Consider the following 25,136-nt stretch of genomic DNA (forward strand, 5'->3'; position numbering starts at 1 on the left):
AAAAATCTACTCTACAAGAGACTGAAGGAAATAGGTTGGAGATCTTCCCTGCAGTAATCTTTTCCTGGTGATGATACTAATAGACTACATATTTTACTTGCAGACTTTTTGAAATATTACTCTGCAGATTAATAATATGTACTCTAAAAATGCAATTTAGGGAATTAATTCTGCTGAACTTCTCCTGTTTATTCAAAGAAATGAAAACAAATACTGTACAAATTGTTTTATTTCATTACAGAGCTAGCTAAAACATCAAAGGGACCTGCATTGCAGAGGGAAATTTTAATCTTATCAACATTTCTGCCTGTCATTTTACCCAAGTCAAGCTATAAAATATCGGCACAGTACTTGAAGCAAATTTGAGCAACCTCTGCAATATCCCATCCAAATATGTTTTTAGATAACAGCAGCAGTGTGCTGGAAGTAAACTCCCATATACAATTTTCACAAATCACATCATAGAAAATTATGACAGAAATGGTTTTGTTTGAAGTGATTGCTTAAGTGCACAGCTCCATCAGAGGCCAGATTAATGGCTGCTAATGGTCTGCGCTGCAACTGGAGACACCAGTTACAGCTCCTGTGATGCCTGCAGTGACAGCACAGCAATGTCACCATGCACAGCTCTGACCTGCTGCCATAGCAGAGCAATATGTGGATACGAACTCCACTTCTCATCAGGGATTCACCGGCCCCCTGATGAGGACTACCCTGTTGGAGGAGTTTTTTGGTGGGTTTGCTGAGCTCCCCAGCCACCTGGCATTTCAAACAGGCTTCTGTCTGAAACATCGTGTATCTGCAGAGCAAAGACAAACTCACAGTCACCACCTCCAGCTTGGCCAGAGGGACCGAGTAACCACAACTCCACAGATGCCCGTGCCATATGTGTAGATATATATATATGTACATGGCATATATACCAGCTTTTTTTTTTTTTTTTTTTTAACTGCTGATAATATCACCACTCTCAAAAACACTCAGCCTATTTCTGGAGAGAGAGAAACATAGTCTAGTTGCCACCTGATTGATCAAATTGCACATTTGCCTGCCAGACTACAAAACTCTCTACTGTCACATTTTGGATCACCAGCTCTGATACCTGAAACAAAAATAATATTGAACCCGTGACTAAACAGAAGTATGGCTATCTTATACTTACTAGATGAGCTTTGGCCACTGTTGAGACTGTAGAGACTATCCATAGAGTCACTGTTTTTTAGGGAAACCTTCTCTGTGTGTATTCCACCACCAGGATCACCGTCATCTTTTCCTTCTTCATTCTTTAATGGAAAATTCAGATGTTAACCACCACAAAAGTTAAATTATACAAACATTTGTGTGTTTTTTTTAATCATCATTACCTTTACAGCTCAAGTTGGGTTCCTTTATTTAGATCCCCTCTGAGACAGAAAACGCTTTAGAAGCTGATGAGAGGCATTAAGGATGCCCAACACTACCATTAACACGTTCATCTAGGAGAGATCACTTGTCTCCTCTCTACCACTCTCTTTTCATTCTATTCCTGTTCAAGTAGCTAAACTGATTCTCTGTTTAAAAATTTTCAGTGGTGAAAATACCAGAGCAGCAACAAAGGCTTTTAATATGAAGTTCAGATTTTTTTCTTTTTTTCTGGTTATCTCTGAGGAGGAAGCATAAACTTTAATTATTAAAGCACATGGAGAAGTACAAGCTGACACAGATATGTTTTGCACTGAACTTCTGAAAATCCCAAGCACTGAGAGGCACACAGTGAAAGCATTCACATCAGAGCATTTCAGAGATAGGGTGCACACATGAACACCACCAATGCATTTAGCACCATGCTCAGTAACTTGCCCAACCTACAGGACACTCGCTTTAAAAAGTAGTGCATTTCAGAAATAACAGAACCCTGTCACTCTCACAAAATTAAATGGTGTGGTGTATCGAATTGGCCCATCAAGGTTATAACATTAAATCGCAGCTCAGAAATCAAAGCTTATAACAAATTCAAAGCAACAGGAATCAAATTTCAGTCACATGTAAGTCAGAGATGATATAATAGTTTAATGAATTACAATGAGCTTTTAAAGGAGGCAATTTCTTCAGTGAAGAATTCCTTGCATCACACTGTCAATGTGCATGATATCCTGATGCAACTGAGACATCTTTTAGTACGGAGGATATTACATCAGAACATCCATTTCTATTCGGAACATAGTCACTATTGGGAAAAATGTTAATACTCTTCAATCAACTGGTGAAGTCAAGCAACTGGTAAAGCCAGTGCACATATGAAGCTGAGACCCATACAAGTACAGATAAGGCATATCACCAAAATAAAATATTATATTGATTCTCAACAAGGATGTACATCAGGAGCACGACCCATTGATTAATCACTGGACCAGTACTAGTGGTCATCAGGTACTGCAGGAATGAAGATTGTACCATATGTGTGCCCAGACAGATATTTCGTTGAATTCCTGTCATGTGAACATTTGTGGTAAATATGCAGAAGGTAGATGCTGAACATGCGTTTTTTTTTTCTCAAAAAAAATATGGATTGCATCCTCCTGAACTCTAGCACAAAGTACAAAATAAGCTAATAACAGGGATATATGATAGCCTGTAAATCACTCTATTATGGTTGCAAAGTTTCCTCTTCATTTTTCCATTTTTTTTTTTTTTTGATATTGACCCATGTATGAGATAGGATACAAGCTTAGATACATTTTTAGGATGATCAGTCTTTTTTCCATATGCATTTCAAAATTTGGAACTCATTGAGTCAAGCCATTCAGAAAACAGGTTTCCAGGGTGTATAAATGTTTTTATGTTTAATAAAGATATTACACTGAAGATCACTTTGATTGGATGAGTTAAAAGCAGATAAGGCATAGGAGTTGTCATGCTCTAGGGTGCTGTCTTCATTCTACAGCATAGGCTTTGAAAAAGAAATCTTGTATTCAAAACATTTGATAAATTCTGCTAATAAAGCACTTTGTATAGGATGAGTATCAGATAAGACTGATCATTGGGTTCATCCAACACTCTCAAGTGTTCCCATGAAGAGGGATTTTTTTGTCATATTTATACAAATGTGGAATTATTGAAATTATTGATTTTGTGAGACATGCTTCCACTTATTGACGACAATGCAAAATCTGCAATGATACAAAGCTCATGTCTATCTTGGGTCTTTATGGTGTGATGTTGCAAGTGTATTTGTGCCTGTGTATATACATTAATACACACAGGAAAGAAAGTGTGCAAAAGCTGCTCTAATTCAGTATGTGTAACCATGTTTTTATGGATTCTCAGTTGCTTGAAACATGAAAAAGGAAAAAGCACGTAACATTTTTACTTCACATACATTATCATCAAATGCAATAGTATTTACCATCTCCTCAGAGAGTGCCTTGATGTACTTTTTACCCATCTTTTTCTTCATGGTAAGGGAAATGGCTCTCATCTTCTTACCCAAGCTTCCTCCATTACCTACTGCTTTACTTTGTACTGCATCTCCAACATCACTTATGGTCTCCAATTCAGATATCTGTTTTGAAATAGAAAAGTAAGCAAAAACTTGTCATGAGAATAAAATATGGTGTCCTAGAGCAAGAATTACAGAAAAATACTTAAGACATCAACACCATTAAGATGACTAAAGCCACAACTATTTTCCTGGAGAATTGTGTACCTAAAAACTTCTGTGACAAACCACTGTGTGTGTGAATGACAAAGAAAAGAAGCCTTATGCTAGACCTAAGACATACCTTTGTCCGTAGTCCTTAATCTAAACAAGAGCTGAGGGAATTTATGTAGGGTACTAGAAAACAAACAAGAAACCTCTCCAGATTGCATAAATGTCTAAGTTACTTTGGGAACATGCCAACCTGAAGTATACTTTTGTTTCTTTGAAAAAGAGACCTGTTCACTTTCTCAAGGACTCAAGCATCCAAATAAGAGCCAGGCATATCACTGAAGTTCTCACCAGTGTAAAATTTACACACAAGTTTGCTGATGTCTTTGCATAACTGCCATGGGAAACAACTGAAGAAAGTGAAGTAGTGGTGGTACACACCTCAGCTGAATCATCTGCCTTTGATATCGAGTGATGTCTGAAACGGTCAAAGCTTCCAAAACTGCTTGTGCGCTGTAAAGAACAAAAGACAAAACTTATCTTAGTGATGATATTGGGTTATACTATTAAGATAACTGAAAATCCCGTGTTTCTGTTGAAGATTCCTTTCAAATTAGCAGACCATGAACTACTACAGCTTACTGGAAAGAACAGGAGGTGACTAGAGGGACAAATTATGCCTGTACAGCTGGAAACACAAAAACAAGTAAGAGAAATAACACTGCTTCATATACAGATTAGATAATGGCTGTGATCTGAGTTCTTCTGCAATCAGTTCTGCACAACAGTTACACACTGACATCAGTTAGATGACATTGCTTTCTGTAAGATCAGGATAAAACTATTTGCATAATATCAAGTGAGCTAGAGAATTGGCTATGGTGCTGCAAACTGTTGCAATTTAGTTTTATACAGTTTTCTTTCTCAACTGGGGACAGCTGCTGGAGGCTGTTAGAGGTCTCTGTCAGCAGGAATTGGCTGGGACATTTGAGAATTCTGAATTCATTTTGCCTGAAATACGTACTTTGGGCTGTCATGTAAATAAGCTATGCAACACAGTAATTCAGCAGACCTATTTTTTTTTTTAATCCAATGCTCCAATTTGGAAATCTGATTCTTAAACATAAAGGATACATTTATTCCCTTAATATAAAAATGGCTGTACTACATGAGCTGTGCAGTAAGTCCACAAATGCTCCGCTCTTATTTCCTTTTAATCAGGCTCTCTCGCCGATGTGACTAATTGACATGGTAAGAAGGGACAGCACATTTTTGCACTAGGGAATGTTGTTTCTCACACAGACCTGCCTGCTGGGCATCCCCCAGCAGAGTTCCCTGGCACTGCCCTGCTGGATTGGCAAACTGCACAAAGCTGGCATCGATGGCAAGTCCCTTTTGAAAGTGTGGACCTAAATCACAGGCAAAATTCTGACATTTATCAATAATACAGTATCTTTCCAGGGCTTTTCTTACTAGTACTCTCAGTAGTACTCCATACTAAGTCAAGACCAACTCCTTCAATTTTTCTGTCTTCCATAGTAATTGGATGTCTTTTAATGCAGTTTTGGATTCCTTGAATGGGATTTATTGTCTTACACTATGCAATATCCTCTCAGTATGTATCTCAGAATCCAAAATGCTCTCTGGAAGAAAGAACAATAAGCTAAACAGCAACCCACAAAATGAATTCATCCTGAATGATTTAATAAGCAATGATTCCAGACTACCCAACTACAAGCTTTTCCTGCATGGATTCTTCCATCTATCTCACCCATGTGATTTCAGCCGAAAGAGCTCCTTTGCTCATTGCTCTCTTCCCACCAAAGCACTCTCTTTATCTGCCCCAAGTGCCAAGCATGCAACCTTCTCCTGGCATCTCCTTTAGCTTTCTTCCTGGAATTAACTGCAGAGGATTGAGAAGGGCTTGCGAGCTCTTTGGCCTGCTCGACATTTTCACAAAGCTTTCAAGTCTTCTCTAGCAGGTCAGAGCCCGAATGTATGACAGTTTGCATGAGTTAGTCTCAGATGCGACTGAAGTAGATCATCCCTTAGGTAATAGATGAGGAGGAGGAAAGAATCGCTTTCAGAGCTGGAGCATTGCCTGTGTTCATATCGTCCGATGTGCTTAATGCTGGCATGAACCTACTTCCAGTGATGCTAATGGGAAATCACTCTGTGAATGCTGATTATATGAACACTGAAGACACCCCTTGCCATGTCCATCCCCAGTTACCCATCCAGTGACTGGGCATGCATGGAGCTACCATGCACTGAAAAGCTGCAAAACCAAAGCCCTTCTTGAGCTGAGACCTAAGTAACAACTTCAGCCTCTGGCAAATTTCTGATTGCTCATACGGCACCGTACCTGTTCTGCCCACAGTTACCAAGCTGCTATTTTCTTAAACTCTCCTCATCTGGCTACACATAGCCCTCTGAGGGACCCATCATTAGTTGAGCTACTCATGGTGCACAGGGTGAGAAGGTGGCATTCAGGCTTAGCACTGTGGTGCTAAGGAAGGAGCTCATCAGAGTGATTCCAAATATGCAGAGCACATGCACACCTCCCCTGGGTACCTCGATCTCTGAGGAGCCCCAACATACTCTGTTCCTGCTCATAAATCAATGGGTTTATGCCGATTAGCTCTTGCCCATATTAGCTCCTCCAGATCTTACACACAGTTGTCTTCTTTAAACTAAAAATAGTTGGCAGAGAGGGCAAAAAAACCATATGAAACCACGGGAAACCATATGAAAACACTTGATCTTAAAGTCCTCAGTTAAAAAGAAAAAAAAAATCAGCATTCCCTGGAACACAATTGAAAAGAGACATAATTTAAAATAAAAGTTGCTGTTTCTTGTCGCTGTTTTCCCCAAACTAGTCTAGTAACTAGCCCTTCCCCTCTCCCAGAATAATATGGATGCAGCAGAGGGAGAGGCCTGAGCAGAACCAGAAGGAAGAGGAATGTGCACCCACATTCTGGATCCATGTTCTAACCAATGTAACTTAAGAGAAAATGAGATTCCATTTTTCCACTAATATTTCTGTGCATATCTAACCTGAAAAAATCTTTTAAGCCAAAGGTTATTTGGAGCAGCTGACCCAGATTTGTGAATATTTTTGGACAAGTAAAATGACGTATAGTATTCACTTGGGAGAGAAGAAGAAAAGAAAAAAAAATCACACAGCTCTCCTCTTAATTGAGTGTAATCTCTCAGAAAATCTCTGTTGGCTAAACACTGTGGTTTATTTATTTGTTTGTTTTTTTCACTCCAAAATTGAGAAAGGACAATTTAACTTGTACACTTTAATTTTATCTAAAATTCCCAGAAAGACCTTTGCTATTAAATAGCCGAACAATATCCTGTGACGGGGGTTAGCTCAATAGTATGATATAAAAACATAGCCCCAAGGATTATGGTTCTATTAGACAGGATTAACACCTTTCCCTGCCTTGTCAACCCAGCCAAATGTGCCCTGAAGCACAGAGCAGGATGGAGAGACACAGGGAGGCTGGGCTGCTATTTGCAACAACATTGGCAAAGCATAAAGTAGTTTCATGTGGTGATTTCTAACGCATACTGACCTTTCTGTTTCATTCAATCATTTCAAGATGTCTAGTAGGAATAACTCAATATTAAAGTGCAGATATGCTGCAAATACTTTAGAGGGAATAAGAGGAAAAACTCTGTTTATAGTTGGTCCTGCTCATAAACAGCTTGAGCATGGGTAAATCAGTTATTCTTTTTTGACCCTTGAAACAACCTTATATCCCACATGGGCAGAAGCCTTGGGCCATTTCGTAGTGTACCTCAATGTTGCTTCATACCTATTAAATATTAATAAGGGTTACAGAACGGTTTCCACTATTCTAGATAATGGTCTGGTTGCACTAGGGAGCACTAAATAGGGCTGCCTCAGCAATTCCTTATACTAACTTTTTCCATTAAGTAATCAATAGCTACCACCTTTTAAAAATGTATTCAACCCCATTATACTGATAAACGAAAAGCAGATTTAGAAGCCACGGGCTACAAAGGGAACAGGACTATTACTTTCAGCAGTGTCAGTCACAGCATTAGTGTCAGGGAACACCTATTCGGTGAAGATAAGGCAGGCCTCACTTCCATGCGAAGGGAAGCTTTTAAAGTAAATGCAAAACTACTGGTTGAAAATATCCTATTGATTTTTGTTACCTGTATTCTACAAAAATAAGTGATTTTGCTGGCTAATTTCATGCAAGACCTATTGTGTATACATTAAGCAAATATGAATTTATGAATTTACTCAATAAATTCTAATGCAGGCCTGGAAAAAATATTTTTTAAAAAAACATTTATTTTTCCACAAAAGTACTGATCAAATGATGTCTACAAATCAATATATTAACTTTCATCCTTTCCTTTCTGGTATTCCAAATTAGCATAATGGAAAATATCAAAGATATTTCAATATTTTAACTCCTTCTTCCTTCTTTTCCTGTACCTATAATTCCCTGAAACCCAGAAGCTCTAAACAATCATTTTAAGGAAGAAAATGGCATGTAATTGTTGTTTATTTTAATGTAGACATTCTACAGTTTGTGATCTGGCTTGTCTGGAAATAGCCTATCATTTCGTCAGGAAAATGGCATATTATACAAACAGAAAAGGAGCATCGAGAAAAGGCTCTGCAATCCTTGCCATAAAGTATGCTTTGCTTGGAGAGCGTATCATACAATTCTTTTTATGATAAACTAGTCAGAGCTTCCCCAGGTCTAAAGACAACCTTATAGCCAAAATGGACAGCAGTCATCTCACTAAATAATCATATTTGGATAATTCACACTACTCACAAATCTGTTTCCCTGCTGTGAGAAATTCTGGCCCATTATGTTTTTCTTCAGTCCTATTCAAAATAGTTTTTCAAGTCCGATGTGACACAATGGCTTCGTACTGACCCTCTCACACAAGTAAATCTCCTGAAATTCCTCTATCCATTTTTCATTTTAAGCTTCCATTCATCCTGAGGCTGCCCAGGCCATGTAAGCTGTAGAGGGTCAACCACAGTCACTGGGAGCAATAACAAGGGAGCTCAGCAGGCTGCCAATTTCCTTGCCTGCTGCAAAGGCTTTTTTATTCTTCCCTCTTTGCACAGAAGAAGCCCCAGCAGCTCCCAAGGGGACAGGCTGTGCCCACCCCTCTGGTCCATAGAGATAAGTGGAAGTAGGAAAGGCTCAGCATTCAATTCATGTTTCCAGCCCCCTCAGAATATGGAGGCCATTCTGGAAATGGAAGTAAGAGCTACCAATGTATGCGTGAGCATTATGACACTGCTAGCCTATCTTACCTCTTGCATCTAACAAAACTGTGTCCTACTTTCCCACATATAAAATTGTAAGTTTGAGAGGAAAAAAACCCTAATTTCTGTATAAAGAATAACTATTTGCATACATAATACAGTAACTCTCTAAAGTATAATAAAGTGAGGAAAAAAAAGACATAATGACCTCCCTACCTTACAGATTTTTCCTGTTTACACATTAGTTACACAGATAGAACATCTGACCACTAACCAAACTATTAATATTACTTTATAGCCCACACAAAATGTGGTTTAAACCTTGTACTTCACCAGTCAAAGGCAATAAAAGAGATACACCTTGTTCTTGCTAACTCAAATAGGGCAATCTACTGAAATGGCATTTTTAACTGGCTTAAAAATGACTCTATAAAAGGCTCTGGTTATTAATGTGGCCTGGTGCTCAGTAACTGCATGTAGGTGGGGAGACAGAGGTAGAGAGGTCTTACTGCAACCATGAAACATCAGAGCAAACACTCTAGATTTAATGAGAGAAAATGACAGGAAAAATGATAATAAAAAAGTATATATACAAAAAAAAAAAAAAAAAAAAAAAAAGAGTTGATCATAGTTAACACTCCTCCAGGTCAACCATCATCATGCTTGGATGTAAACACTGAGCAGCTGTTTTAGCAACCCCTCTATCTGTTAGTAGCCACAGCCTCTTTTCAAGCCGTAACTAATGCTTGCATCAATGCTCGTGACTCCTGATAAGTCACTCTGCATGTCATTATTTCCCCTTAAATTCAATTTATCCGTTGCTTTCGGAGCTGCTGCCCCGTCCTGAAGATGCTTTGTACAGAGGATGTGCTCAGTAGAGAGATAGAGAGAAGTTGGAGTTTATAAAGGAATTAAATAAAGACACAGTTTAAGGAACAGTAATCTTACCATTAAGCACAGTTTTTACAAAAGAGTTTTACAAAATGTGGAAGCAGGGAGGAATGTGACATCTTATTCTTTAGATGTACATTGACCCCCAATTTCTGCAAGCCTGCCTGGTTCCTGCCGAGCGCTTGCAGCTCCCCAGGAGTAAAGGCATTGCAAGTGCTCTTTTGGCAATCTGTCCAATTCTGGGAGTGTGCACACAGGTATTTGCAATAATTATGTAATTAAGACTTTATTATTTATATGACATTTAATTAAAAGTGACTTTCAGAGGCACACAAAACCATGAAAAGAAAATGACTTTAAAAGAAGGTTAAGGATGTGTGACAAACTCCAAGGAGCTACGAAAGTGACAGTTAAGGACTTGGCATGATGTGCGCTTCTACTGTGCTGCTACCCTTTTTTACCCTTCATTTACACGTGGGCAGAAACAGCTGGGGACAAACCTTGAAATCCACCCTCGGCAAAAACTGCAGTAAAGGGAAGTGTTGTCTGAGTAAAAGACTGGTTAAATACTATGTAAGAATTGCAGGCTTTCATCTTTAATCCCTTAAATACCAATATCTTTTCTCCCCAGAAATGTCCCCCTCCTCAAACTAGAGTAATTCAAACTCAAATTCCCATATTTTAAATGAATCACCTTGTTTTAATTAAAGTCCTTCCACTACTTACTTATATAGCATGATTTTATTAACGCTGCATGCTATCTAGGCCCTGATCTTGCAGAGTGCAATTGAATTTCTCATGCGAGAGAAAATGCTCACGTGCATGTTTGTTGGGCAGGCTTCACAAAAAGAAAATATGCATACCAAAAATGAGCAAAGATTGTACTCTCCAAGTGCTCCATTTTGAAGGGAACCCACGGCCTGTCCATCACACAGAGAGCAGCATTTATGGCCAACATAGTCTCCTAGCCAAGGTAGGAGTCACCTATATGTGTTTATTACTGAATACTCCCACCCTAGAACAGAAGCAGCAATAAGGAACCTACCACGTTGTTGTGCTATAGCTAGACCATACCTGTGTATATACAGTAGTGCAGGGAAGCACAGCATGTCAGAGCATGTCCTTTCTGCAAGGCTGAGAAGTGGCCACAGCTGCCCATTGCCTGCCCACCTCAGGGCAAAACAGCAAGAGATAGGTAGATCTGCCTGGTGTGACAGTGTTTTGCTTGGCAGCTGAGACCCTTGTACCACAGCTGTACAAGACCCTTCACAGGGGTTATTTTGATGGCAGGGAGAGCCTCCTTACGTATCTTTTGTTTTGTTCACCTACAGTGTGGGAGCTCGTCCTGCTCCCAAGGAGGTCACAGACAGTGAAATGCAGCTTCTACATTCCTTGGTAGGGAGAGGCGCAGATACTCCCTTGAATGACCTTGCAAAGGCGACCAAGATTAAAAGGGAACCTCTAAATCATGGTTAAATCTAACCATCCTGAAAGCTCGCTTGGTTTTTGAAGAATAAGCAAACTTTCGAAAACCCTTATACAAGTTTTACTGCAGTCCTACAGACTTATCCTTGACAACAGGTAATGACCAACAATAAGCTAATTTTAAGAAAGTTGGGGAGAGGGAGAGTTAGTTTTTATTACTTTTAAATGAGTGTTTGATACATCATGTTGGTTCTCCTGATTAATGTTCACAGCAAACTCAGCCACTGGAGTTGTAATGTTTCTGCAAGCTTCCCTACAGCAAAGCTTAGCCATTAATTCAGTGGCATATGTCAGCTCAGCAGAGCAAGGTCACACTTCCCTTTCAAGGGGAACCTTTTTAGAAATAATAAAACTGACAGAAAGTTCTTTTTTGCATGCTTTATGTCACCTCAGGTTGAGTGCTGCAGTTAATATTGCACAGCTTATAAACATTCCCATCTTCAGCAGTCTCCAACCCCACTGAGCTTTGGGAACCTAAATTCTTTTCTTTGGGGGGATGGGATGGAGTGGGTAATATAATGACAGTTTTATCTGAGACAGATATACTGTATATAATCCTAATTGTGTAAAAATGAGCAAAAAAAAAAAAAAGAACAAATCTTTTCTTAGGTTCTTTTGAGGATAAATTTTGGAAGCCATTAAGATACTGCTGATATTGTAGTTTGCATTTAGGATGTTAGTGCTTAGAGAAGAAGATTTAGGATTAAAGACTTTGTCTATGTATGCTTCCACCTTTGGCTAAAAGGTGTGAAAATTTACCTAAAATATTACTGGTTCATCTTCTTTTCATTTTATTGTCAACTGATACTGCAGGCTGGAAATACGTATAAGCCCATAATGTAAACAAGAACACAGAGTTAATTGATGTATTTATAGAATCCTTTTAGAATGTAAGTAAATAAAGATGTTTTAGTCATCTGTTATGATGGCTAATTGTAACTAGAACTTATTTATTGAGATACAAATATTGCAGAGCATGATAAACAAGAACTAGCTGAAGAATAACATCTAAACAATTGGCCATTTTTTTTCCCCTCGTTATCTCCCTTCAGACATCCTGACTACCTTTGATTAATGAATCTGTAGCAAGATCAGCTGAAATTGCTTTAATGGAGATGCACTATATTGGAGAAGCAAAATTCAGAAAACTATCTGCCATCAGTTCAGTCACAGTGAATTTTAGTGTTTCATGAAATTTGTATTGCTGTTTATTTGCATTATTTTTATCTTGAAGAACAATAAAAAAGACTAGTTTTATTACTAGTTTTATTATTTATTATAATCCTTGACTCCTTTACAGTACTGACCAATGTCACTATCTTTCTTTTTTCCCCATCTATGTTCCCCTGTCAGAAGGCTGATTTCCTTCATTTACTTATTCCCATGAGTGGGCCATAGTTGTTCTTACCACCCCACTGAAGGTACGGCACCCTTGTCATTTTGTTGCAGCCTCCCAACTGCACATACATGCACAAAATATGTCTGGGAAACTAAGATATGCTTAGAGTAAGTTTGAATTCGTAAAATCTATTTGATAAACTTTTGGCATTGGGACCACTAAGCTAAAAGATGGATTGCAGCTCAAACTTCCTTAGTGATTTAGCAATGCCTAAAAATATTTCTTAGTACAGAAGATATGATAAGTTAAATTCTGGGTTTATTTCTTTTATAGTGTAGGTTCCATAGCTACAATGCCAGGGAAAAATAAAAAATAAAGAAAAAAGTCTTCTGAAGACAAGATAACATCCTAATTCTATACAGGACATTTTTATACTAGAAGTGGGTGAATACAAGCAACAGCTCCCCAGGGATGCTGGTTACAGCAAACGGTATAAGTCTAATGCTGGAGCAGCAGTTCCCCTCTCTCCATTCAATTATCTCTGTGGCAGTGGGGTTACTGAGATTGCAGCTCAGTGGAAAGACTACAGCTTCATTTCACAGCAGACAGAAGACAACTGAACAGACACTTGAACTGAATTTTTATCGTGATGCAGGACAAAATGAAAACTAAGCTTTTCTTCTGCTGCTGCTTCTCCAGCTTCCATGAAAACCGTGACAGAGAGCCACACAAGTGAGATGAGTCTACCATGACACAGACACCAATACACACTTTTGGCCGATATGTGAAGCCCACATTCGAGGCCACCCTCCAAGTCCTAGAGCAACTCAGCTGAGATTTGTGGCTGTGAATGTAATTACACCAGCTACAGGGTTTTAAGCCTTCATGAGCAGGTGGGAACTATTCCGTACTTTTCATACACTCAGATGCTAACCAGCATCCTGTGCACATGTTTTTCACATACATTACCCACAGAGAAATATCATCCGACACTACAAAAAGACATTAATCAAGCAAATGTTAGATCCCATACAGAGCTACAGAGTAGGGAAGAAAGCCATGGAAGTATCCCACCAGACAGTATCGAAACACCCTTGCCTCATTCTTATGATTACAACTGACTTCCTGCTTGCCTGCCAACAGTCGTTTTGCTCACCCACTTCACAGGCTCTGAGCTATTCATCCATCAGTGAACTGCATGCTCTCTTTGAATCTATAAAGCCCTTTCTGGGCTTCACATCTGACCTTAAAAAGGAGACAGACAGACAGAATAATGAGAGAAAAACAGCTGAGCTGTGGGGTGGAAGCAATTCATGAGTGGTAGAGCTCAACATCCACTTTGCTCAGGTGAAGACAGCAGAGAACGGAGCTTCTTGAGCTTTTTCAACTGTCTCGGCCACCTTGTCATCTCATCTTCACACATCTGTTGTGCTGTGCTGTTGCTAAGCAAAGTGGATTTCTTCATCTCACTGCTAAAGGCTATCTGTGATAAAGCTCCATTTCAGTCTAAAATATAATGAAAGAGGGAAAACAAGACAGCGCACTAGTGTTTTCCCTTGCTTTTGGGTTTTACAACGCTCCTTACAATGCTTCCCCCTGAAGATGCTATCGGAAACCCTTACAGAGAAACCCCAAACCAAGCACTTTTAGGTATTTCATTAGTCGCAGATCCCACTTACCTTTCAGCATACTAGAAAAGCAATCCCACAACACCCTTTGAATAAAGTCAGTATAACCAAGTAGAGGAACTTAGTAGAGCAAAATCACTGACATTGCTAATTTGTGGAAAACAGTGCAACAACTGTTCCTAATACCAAAAGTAACTCTGTTGTCTCTACTGCAAGCTTTCAAAAGATAAAGGTCGAGGGATATTGTGAGGACAGAGGCCCAGAATAGATTTCTTTTCTTCTTCTTTTTTTTTTTTTCTTTTCCTGAAATAGTTATCACCTGTGATTCCAGTCTACATCAAATGGCTGATTCGTCTGGCTAATATGTTTGTAGCCATCTGCAATTTGCTTATACCTCCTGGGCAGTGTTTATCTTGTAATGACTTAAATCTGGAATACATACTGACGTAGATTACTAGAAGAATGTTTAAAACTTATGCAGCACTGTAGGCCACATCCTCTGCCTTTCCTGTCCCTATGCAGCGACTGCTGTTTTTCAAGCAGCGATGGGTCTCTTGGCCAATGTTTGATTTCATGTCTTCTTGATTTCCTAGAAACATGACACTGAAAAATGGCAAATGCTCTACAAAACTACTTGAAGAATTAGGAGATAAATAGGTTTCAGTGGATGAACAGTGATTTATTTCATTTTACTATTTGCAGTTGCAGTATTTATTGGAGAGTGGGGTTATAAGATGGTCCCCTTATACAACAGTTATAGTTGATATTCCAGTTTTCAATAACAATAACAGTTGATACTCCAGTTTTCAAAATTAGCATGCTGTTTGAAATGCTTTTGCTTGCTTAGATAAACAAGCAATAAACAACTGCTAAGTTAACTAAACAAATTCAACTTTATTTATTGTAAGCAAAAGTTATACTTCTGTGAAAATGTTTCCTTCAAGAAATTTGCTTTCACTTTTTTTTAAAATACTCCAATATCTGTGGATTTAAAATACTCCAATATCTGCTAATGATGCAGAATCAAGGCAAGGAATTATATTTTCCTCAAAGTAGGTCAATATTTGAAAGGTGCCATAACCAAGATAAATTTTTGCCACAAAAGAGGTCAGGACTGGATCAGGCCACATGTTCCTTGCTTTTTCCTCTGACAGGTGAGGTAGTCAATAGTTGTGTAAGTAAGTCCTCAATGTGCCTATGTATCAATCTGAACACCAAAATGGGAGTCTGGGCATCCTCAGCTACCTACTGGCAAGGGGGAGAAGACTGTTCTTTTCCTCCGAGAACTCACACATACAAAACCCAGAATTTTAGAACCTTTTCTGAGGTACACATTAACATACACATTAAGACACAAAGAGCCTGAAAACAAACAAACAACAACAACAACAAAAACAAACAAACAAAAAAAGCTTTCTGAGCCTGCTCTTGATGAAAAGAAAAAAAAAAAGTGTATTTTGGCTGATGATCAACCGTGAGAAACAAGATCCTAATAAATATAAAGAGAAACCTTCCACTCTCACAAGAAAAATAATCCAAGGTTAACCATAACCTTGTTCTATTTTTTTTTTTGGATGAAGCTTGAGGGAAACAGAAAACACCTTTTGAAGAGTCACCTGCAGTCCCTTTTTTCCCCATGTACACATTCATAGTTATTTCCAGTATCATTCTTTTTCATTCTGCAAACCTTTTCGGATGATGGCTCACAGGTATTTCCACTCTAAACCAGGTTCTGAAAAGTGCTTCCCAGATGTTGTCATTGGCGTCTGGTTATTTTAACAGAGTTCAAATGTATTTTGACAAACAGTCCTTCTTCAAGAGGCAATGCAGTAAAGACCTTTAATGACAGAACTACGTGTCATCTTTGCCTATGAGCATAAATTTGCACAGCGGGCAGTACAGTGAAAACAGCTTATCATCAACTCATCACCTCTCATCATTGTTAGAATGAAATGGAAGCGAACATCACTTCAGTCATGGTTGTGAAAATTAGCATCTGTGACATTAACAGTGGCTCATCTATTATGCACTCAAAATTTCAGGGGGAAAGAAAAGAATATAAAACTTGCTATTTTCAGAACTGTGCCAGTCTATACCTTTGAAAAAAATTAAAACCTCAGCTTTCCCCACTCAAAGATAAATCTAAATCCTATTTAATATTCATTAACATTGAGCAATCTCTTCTGTGCAGATCTTGTCCCACAGAAGATCTAATTATGTCATGAATTATATTTGGTGTTTAGGTGTGCTGTACCTATTTTCCAGTTTCATTTCTTTAATATGTATTCCCCATTAGAGCATGTGGCACAAGACAGTCAGAGAAAAAGTCAGCAACAGAAAACTTGCTTATAGGATCTGTCTGCACTATAGACTCCAAACACTTAGGCAAGTGATAAACTTTACTCAGATGACAAATCCCATTGAAATCAATGGGATCACAGCTAATATATTCATTTAAGTGTCTTCAGGATCAGGCCTTCTGTGAAGCATATATGCAAAGTGGAATCCTGGCCCTATTAAATCTTTGGCAGAATGTGCAATGATGTCTGTGGAGGCAGGTTGAATTTAAAGCTTATAAAAGTAAAATTATTGATATAAAATAGTATAATATTATATATAATACATATAGCATTTATTAGGGAATAAATTTGCACAGTAAAACATTATCTTGTATCAGATTTGCTTTTTTATTTCATAACCCTGGAGATAAATATTAGTTTATCAGCTAAATTAGCAGCAATGTAATTAAAAGATTGAACATATTTTGCTCAAACAAAATACATTGACACAGACCTTGAATTGTCATGAGCTGAACATGAAACTAAGCTGGATGTCAAGCACTAACTAAGCTTATTTGGAGGCAGTATAGGAGAACTAAAACATCTCAAACCTTTAGCATAAACTTAGCTCAGCTGTCATGTAAAATAATGACACAAGACTTTCTTCAATCAAGCTGGGAAAAAATGGCATGAAGTTCTATTTGCTACAGCTTGAACTAAAGTCAAAATCATCATGCAGTTCTCAAGTTTATCTGTAGGAATTTCAGAGAGATAAAGACAAGAATAGGATCTGTTTAGCACATTATATGGTGTGAAGTGTGCAAGAGAATGCAGCAAGGTTTTACAGATTATTTGCACCTCCTACTATCATTTACACCTGGTCAAAGGTGTAAATGCAAAACATTGCAATGTAGAACAGCACGAAGTGCAGTGCAGAGTATCTGCAAAGTGCTTTAACAAGAGGAATGACTTTTTTTTTTTTTTTTTTTTTTTTTTGCCCCTTGTTTTGCCAGGGCATGATGCTGCCCAAAGGATATAAAGGAGAGGATCTGATCCTATATTATCTCTTAGAATGATTTTCTTACTGCCTTTCTAAACCTGCTTCACGTTGCTCCCAAGATAGATATTCAGAAATCTATAAGGTCATAAAGGGCAAAATCTAAAATCAGGGTCATTTCAGAGAATGTTAAAATCAACTGGTCTCCTCCTCAACTCTCTGAGAAGCATTGGGACAGGCTGTACAAACCTATACCTGAAATACACCTAGAAAAAGCATTCATTTCCCCACTTGCTGTAATAATCTCACACTCTGCAGCTAAGGCTCCACATTTAGACTATCTCTGCAGCGAGCTGACCGGTCGGCAGCTGAATCGGAGAGCTTGGTGTGACCATGAACCATAGGGCTAGCTGCAAGACATAGGTTTTTTGACCTTTTCCAACCCACAAATAATACCACAGCTCAGAAGAACTATGCCAAATAAACCAAGACCTGTGCTGAGTGCAAAGAAAAGGGGGCTGGGGAGGACAGGAAGGAGGTTCTGAAAGAGCTGCCTATTTCTGGATGCACTGATGGGAGGTGTTCAGGCTCCTGTAGGGACAAAAAAGTCATTTAAGGACCTGGACAGAGAAAGAGGTTAGATTAGAAAGAGGATAGGCTTGAAAGAGACAGCTGAACCCTAGAGTTAAATTGAATTTCTCCAATAACATGCATGGTATTTTTAAGCCTTAGGAGTTTTCTGTTACATTTCAACTGACTGGGTCCTCAGCTGATGTGTATGGTACAAGTGGATAATTCCACATCTGGAAGTGCAGCTACAATGTAAAGCATTAGCAAAAGATCAGAATCCCTCCAGTATCTTCTTTTGAAAATATATCTCTCACAATTTAACAGATAGATTAAAAACTAAAAAATTGTTGGAACCCACTCCTTGCAAAACCCACAATTTTTCTTTACATTTTATGAGACACAATATAGTTTTGGAATTGCACCAGATGTAGTAAATTTTTGCTAAAAAAATATTTTTAATATAAAACATATACTTGTTCTATAACACATATATCCCTGAATATGCATAAATTGTCAGAAATGTGAAGTGATTATTACTGCAGTACTATAGAAATACTCTGTAAGAAATAATTGCTCTGTAAATGATAACTATGAACGCCGATATTTCATACCAGTGGAAAAGGATTAGCCTTTTAATAGCAGCAACTGAGAGCTGTAAGATGCTACTTTTTATCTAACCAGCATCTAACACACCTGCAGAAATTCCTTAAGCACTACAGAAAATAAATAAATAAATAAATAAAACAAGTTAAAGTAAATGCATTTCACACTGGGAACTGGAACTTAGATACAAAAAATCTGTACTACTCCTGTGCTGCCCATTGACTTGCCTGCCACTACGAAAAGGTTTATATAGACAAGGACAGCAGTTTGCCTGGATGGGATTTTGACACCAGCCTTGCATGGTTTTCCTTCATCCCCATTAAAGGGTATAAATGGATGTCCTCTTCATGGGCATCAGGTAGATACATCTAAATTTCGCATTAGAATGTAATACAAAAAAAAAAAAAGAAGTTTAAAAATAAAAGCCTGGTGAAACTCTTAATTCACAGATGTTCACAGAATTATGGTAAAACCAACTGGTTACTGTGCTAAGATTCAATTGCCTAAAAAGATAATCTTAGAGGTCCCAAGGTAGCAAACTTGACCTTCATCAAACACTCCAGACCATGGCTCTCCCACTAGTCTTGTGTCCTATCTGCCAGCTCCCTGTGGATGTCTTGGATACACTGGGATGCATAAGAACTAAAAGGTAGATGGGATAGCCCAAGGTCCCCACTACGACAACATCCTACCCTAGGAATATAAGGAGATACATGATTTTGCTATGTAAGTAGTTTCTCCAGGAAATTACTTAAGGGGGTCACTTGTGAAATTTTGTAACTTCTGCCATGATGTAAAGACCTGCACCTCATATTACCCAATTTTGCACTGAGTAAGTTAGGTATCTGCCTTGCTTAAATGATGCACATTTTGAAACGTGCTTCAATGAACTAAGACAACATATTTTGTGTAATGGCAGGGCTCTATCCTGAGTGGTCCTACAGTAGGTGAAGTGTTTCAATCTTGAGCCACTTCACCAGGACCTTTCATTTTTTTTTTTTTGTAAACCTTCACAATAAGATAGAGCCAGCACAGCAAAGTCAATGGGTTTGACAATCCAGTATTCTGTTTAGATACATTTTATTCCCACTTTACACACACAGTGAATCAAATCTTTGAACCTTATATATATATTTTGAGAAGCTACAATGTCAGCATTTTTATAGCATAGCCTACATTCATGGATGAATAATCTGTGGGGAAAAGAATGGTTAAGGAAGTATTGCTCTGGAACACAAGAATGACCAATCTGGATTTTGCAAATGTTTGATAGAAAAACACAGAGTGTCTTGTGCTCATTTTTTGCTTAAGCTATAGTTTCATTAGCTGATATTTATACTGCTTCCCCACTTATAAAATACAGCATGCTAATTGAATATAAGAAAATAAATACCACATAAACAATTTAAATGCTTAAAACATACAAGGGAATAATCTCAAGCTGTTTCAAAACCATGGAAAAAAAAAACGTTAATTTTAATCATTAACGAATCATAGTCTAAAACTACAGGTGTGATGCATAAAAACCAGTGCTAGGCAAAACCAGAAAACATTCTTGATAAAAGAGTCTGCAGTAATCTTTCAGTACTGTATGTCATGAAATAAGCTCTACTCCTAAACAATAAGTTAGGTCTATAAACTAGTCAACACTGAGTTACCAAGAACAGAGAGATGCTGAAAAGGGCTTTCTAATCTTAGTTAAATTTTCAGCAGCAGTAAATTGAAATAGAAATGAACAGTGAAGGGTTTACATCTAACAGTAGTCATTTTTCTCCATGCTCACAATATACTTATAAAGGCCATTCTGCACCCAGTCTCAGAGACCGAGATAAGTTCCTAAGGTGGGATAAATCCTTACGCATCTTGGAAAGCTCTTGCTTTCTGTCTTGCAACTTTGTATTGTAGTAAGTCCTCTGTAGAACATTATCAATTTATTCAGTGTATTGCTTTCAAGCTGAGATTATATAGATTTCCAGAAAAATGAGGATGACGAAGAAAGTGATTGTCAAGGGCCCTCTCCTCTTTTTGTTATGACAACAAAAAAAGAAAATTTATTAAAATTAGGTATAAACCTAATAGTGTCTCTTATTTTTCACTAATTCTGACATACTTTCTCAGGACATCCTCAGTTTATCACAGCTGAAAAGGGAGACGGGGATTTTTGTGAGCCTCTGTTATAACACTGGTGCAGAACATATCATAATGGCCAAAGACCTCTAGCAGGACTGTATAGCACAACCACAGCAGCTTCATAAAATGATTCTTTGAATTGGATCATTACATTTCTAAACTGAGTATATACAGCTTAGAATATACCAGTGAAGCATGATATTCTTGAGATTATACCAGTGAAGCACTGGCCAGCACATAAGAAAATCCTGAAGCACTCACGGCCATGTTTTCCAGATCCACATTTCTGTAGAGACTGCAGAATCTTTATTCTGCTGCCTTGCAACCAGCCTTGGACCCTTTCAAACACCTTTTAAACACTCTTCTTAAAATTTGTGAATAATTCCCTTTCTTGTTAATATAACATAAATGTTCCTACCTTTGGCTTTTGAGTCTTCTCCTTATCAGACACGTTGGATGGTTTTCTTTTCAACATGTTTAATTCAGATTTATCCAGCTGATGGGCAACGGCCTCTAGACTGTAACCACACTGAGTACGACAGGACGCGGTGCACAATGAACAGCAGTTCCTTATTCTGTCAGGATGTGACTTCAGCTTAGCAGAATGGGTGAGCAAGTTGAAATATTTGTGTGGGGAGGGAGAAAGGAAGGATGGGAGGAAGTGACGGGGAAAGAAAAGTGCACCAGGAGATTCGTCAAAGACGGGGACAGGGTTCAGAGTGAGAAGTGCTTTAAGGGCATTTCCCTCTGTGTCCCTAGCAGGTCTTTGCGCAATCTCAAGAAAACCCACCTCTTCTCTAATTTCCCCTCCTCAGCCTTGTTGGCACTAACTGCACCGCTCGTCCCAGCTTGTGCTGGCCACTCGGATGTGAAGAGGTTGTACTGCTATTTGGACATCAGGCAATATCTGACATATTTGCATTGTACTACCTGGGTGAGCTGTTCACCAGCTCCTCCCTTTCTCTCTCAGATCTACAGCTGTGCAGTAACTGCAAAGACATTAAAGGACACCATTCGGGAGAGTAAGGACACTTTCTAAAGCCATGTGATTTTGTTTTGCCTTTTTTTTTTATGTTGGAATAATTTTTGGCCTTTTATCACAAAATCTGGACACCTTACAATGGCACTTCTCAGTCCTCCACTGTCATTGCTTTGAGGACAAAGTTATAGCAAGTGTTACAGAGCACTCACAACAGAATCAGAGGAGTACAACAAACTTAAGTCCTTTAAGCTGCCTTTAAACACAGCCAGTAGGCTAAATGAAAAGTGAAGGTATTAAGACTTAACTTTGAATTTCTGCTTCATTATGTGATATTATTTGCCAAAGACAAACAGAAATGTCTTGAGCATCCAAAATATAACTTATTTAAATGTGTATCGTTGCCCACAGATCTAGAAATCATCCAAAATTCCCTTCTTTCTACTGAAAGACAAATTTTCAATTTCAAATGCAAGACTTTGGAGTCACACATACAGCTTCCATTATATTTAATGGAAGTTAATGTTTAGTTAATTTGTAGTTAATGTTTAGTTCAATGTTCTACAAATGGACTATACAAGCTATTCTGAAGAAAGCCATAGAAAGAGCTACTGAAAAAAAAAAAAGAAATAAAATTTTGGTAAAATTTCATTTTTTTCAAAAGGTTTTGTAACATTTTAGGTTATCATGTTATATTTTATATAGTATATTATTACATTATAATAACAATGACAGTAATAGTTTGTGAGGGGTACGTTTCTTTCATATATCATAGAATCATAGAATCATAGAATGCTTAGGGTTGGAAGGGACCTCTAGAGATCATCTAGTCCAACCCCCCCGCATACGCAGGGACACCTAAAGCACGTGGCACAGGACTGCATCCAAGCGGGTTTTGAAGATCTCCAGAGAAGGAGACTCCACAACCTCTCTGGGCAGCCTGTTCCAGTGCTCTGTCACCCTCACTGTTAAGAAATTTTTCCTTATCTTATAACAACATTTGAAAAGTACATTTACATTTCATACTACAAGGTTTCAACATGAATATTTAGTCAACCTTGGTAATTCAGTAGGGCCATGTGTTGTTATAGAAACTGGATGTATATTTATAGTAATTAAACCTGATTATTTATCTACATAGATGTACAATGCACTGTATTGCTTTTCCTTAAAATCTGATCCAAACATTGGGATTATATCAGAGTATGCTGATCATTAGACTGTGGTTTCCTGTCTCAGGCCACTGTTAAAATCTTCATGATTAATAAAATGGGAATTCATCTGAAGAGTAATATATGAGCTTCCTTTCTGTAGAATATTTATTGTTAAACAGGAAGAAAGAGGCCATTTCAAGAGATATAGTACCCACCCATATCTATTTCCTTTCCTCATCCACATATCAGAAAAATTATAGCAGCTTGAAAGCTGACCTGATTATGTGCTTGCCCTTGGAAAGTTGACCCACACACTAGTTTTAAAAAGTAGCAAAGTGAGGAAAAATCAAACGTATATAACACTAAGTTCACTTAATTTAGTTAATCAATTCATTTCAAATAAGGGTCTTTTGAATTAAAAATTAATAACAAGTTTGGATTCTTATATCCTCTGTATTTCAAGCTGATTTTCAAAGAAGAATGTATGTATACGTAAAATTAAAATAAAAATTCTCATATTCTGTTTTCTGTTGGACACGATTACAGAGAATTTTCTCTTTTTTCTTGCTACTCTTTGAGCCTGATCCAAATGCCTTGGAATCAATAGAAGTTTTTTTGATGGAACTTGAACTCCATCCTAAAATGCTCAGTCAATGCTACCCTTCTCTCTGGAAAATCTTATGGGAAGAAAAGAAATTTTCCACTTAAAAATAGTTATGAAGAACACAGGGGAATTATTCTCTCTGACAGCAGATTTATAAGAGACAGCACACGTTATTATATATGATAATATATTACATACATATACATAATATATTACATATATGTAATATATTATCATGTTTTCAGTTTTAAAAGATAGATAGACGTGGCTATTTGAGTGCTTTATGTATCTCCCACATAATATCAAATACAATGACAGTATCATACCATCTCAGTGGCTCCATCCCATTGCCCTCCCTTGAATGGAGAGGTCACATCATACAAATCTGGCCCATAATTTAAATGGATACTTAGAGATACCTTTGTCCTGTGCACTGCTATCCTTTATTTTAGGCAATCCAAGCGTTCCCAAACTGTGTTTTTTTTGTTGTTGTTGTTTTTTGTTTAATTAAAGTAGGAATTGCATTTTGTAATGGAGAACTTTTACAGCCATGCCTCCTTCTGTGTGATCTAGCTTGTTCGATATTGCAGAAGTCTCAGAATAGCAAGTACAGTTGAATGAATAATTTGCAGTGAATAATTTACTGAACAAATTTAGCCCTTATTTCCTCAAGAAATGATCATGAGCAGAACACGATTTCCTCAAATGTATTAGTTATGGGTCAGAACATAGCTCGATCCGTAGCTCTCCTGATCTAACCTATGCAAGTGTCAGCCACAGTTACAGTCGCTGTTACCTGCGACTACCAGACCCTGTTCGCTCCACAAATGACCACAGCAAAGTCCACAGCAAAGACCCCACAGAATCTAAAAGGCGCAAGTGCGAGTCAAAGTCAAACCCTTCCTCCCCTGCAGCAGCCCATGAAAGAAGCCAGATGTTACAGGAATTATTTAGACTAAACACTGTCCTTTTTTCTTTTAACTTCAAAGACTGAGGCTATGATTTTCCATGAAGCTTCTGTGGAACACAGCTTAAGGGCTTAACCCTTAAAGTTAAGTTGGGACGTAAAGTCCCAACTTTCAAACTCACTGCAAACTGTAAGCATTCATTACGTAGCACTTCAAATTGGTCTGTTATGCTTATATATTTTTTTTTCATGCAGCAAAGCATGTCATTTCCTATTGAATAGACACCCATATGCTTATTATCAAAAGAAAAAAATGAAGAAGCTACAGAAACTCTGAATTTTTAAGAGGCAAGACAGGATTAAAGAACATTTTAAGCCTACACCCTTGATTTAGTTGAGAATTGAAAATCATCTTTGTCTGGACCCTATAGAAAGAAATCTTCTTTCTTGTACAAAGTATAACTCTCTCAAAACCTGCAGAAACTGGCTATTCAGCAAAGCCAGTGTCAAAGCTAATAGCTAAGTATTTCAAGTTTGCATCAAAAATTCGATTTTCTCAAAATAATTTAGAATTATGTCATACATTTACTGAAACATCAGGGAACAACAACCATGGCTAAGCATTTTTAGGCCACAGTCATGATGCAGAGCAACAGGGATACCC

At 37.9% G+C, this 25,136-nt stretch overlaps 1 protein-coding gene across 3 annotated transcripts in view; it reads right to left on the reverse strand.

Annotated features, from left to right (window-relative positions):
* Nucleotides 1–25,136, reverse strand: part of SAMSN1 (SAM domain, SH3 domain and nuclear localization signals 1) — an 83,984-nt gene that overhangs the window by 13,768 nt on the left and 45,080 nt on the right. For 2 of the 3 annotated variants that reach the window (XM_088539344.1, XM_088539343.1), the window contains 3 exons: nt 4,070–4,141; nt 3,386–3,541; nt 1,163–1,283 (listed from right to left, as the gene is read on the reverse strand). In XM_088539344.1, coding sequence (XP_088395470.1) covers nt 1,163–1,283; nt 3,386–3,541; nt 4,070–4,141 — 349 coding nt within the window. Of the gene's footprint in view, nt 1–1,162; nt 1,284–3,385; nt 3,542–4,069; nt 4,142–21,246; nt 21,413–25,136 lie in introns of those variants that run through there. The other variant, XM_010224362.2, reaches the window with a different exon arrangement.

Source organism: Tinamus guttatus, unplaced genomic scaffold, assembly GCF_059628265.1.
Source record: "Tinamus guttatus ecotype Peru unplaced genomic scaffold, ASM5962826v1 Tinamus_guttatus_pri_ptg001602l, whole genome shotgun sequence".
Lineage (NCBI taxonomy): Eukaryota > Metazoa > Chordata > Aves > Tinamiformes > Tinamidae > Tinamus > Tinamus guttatus.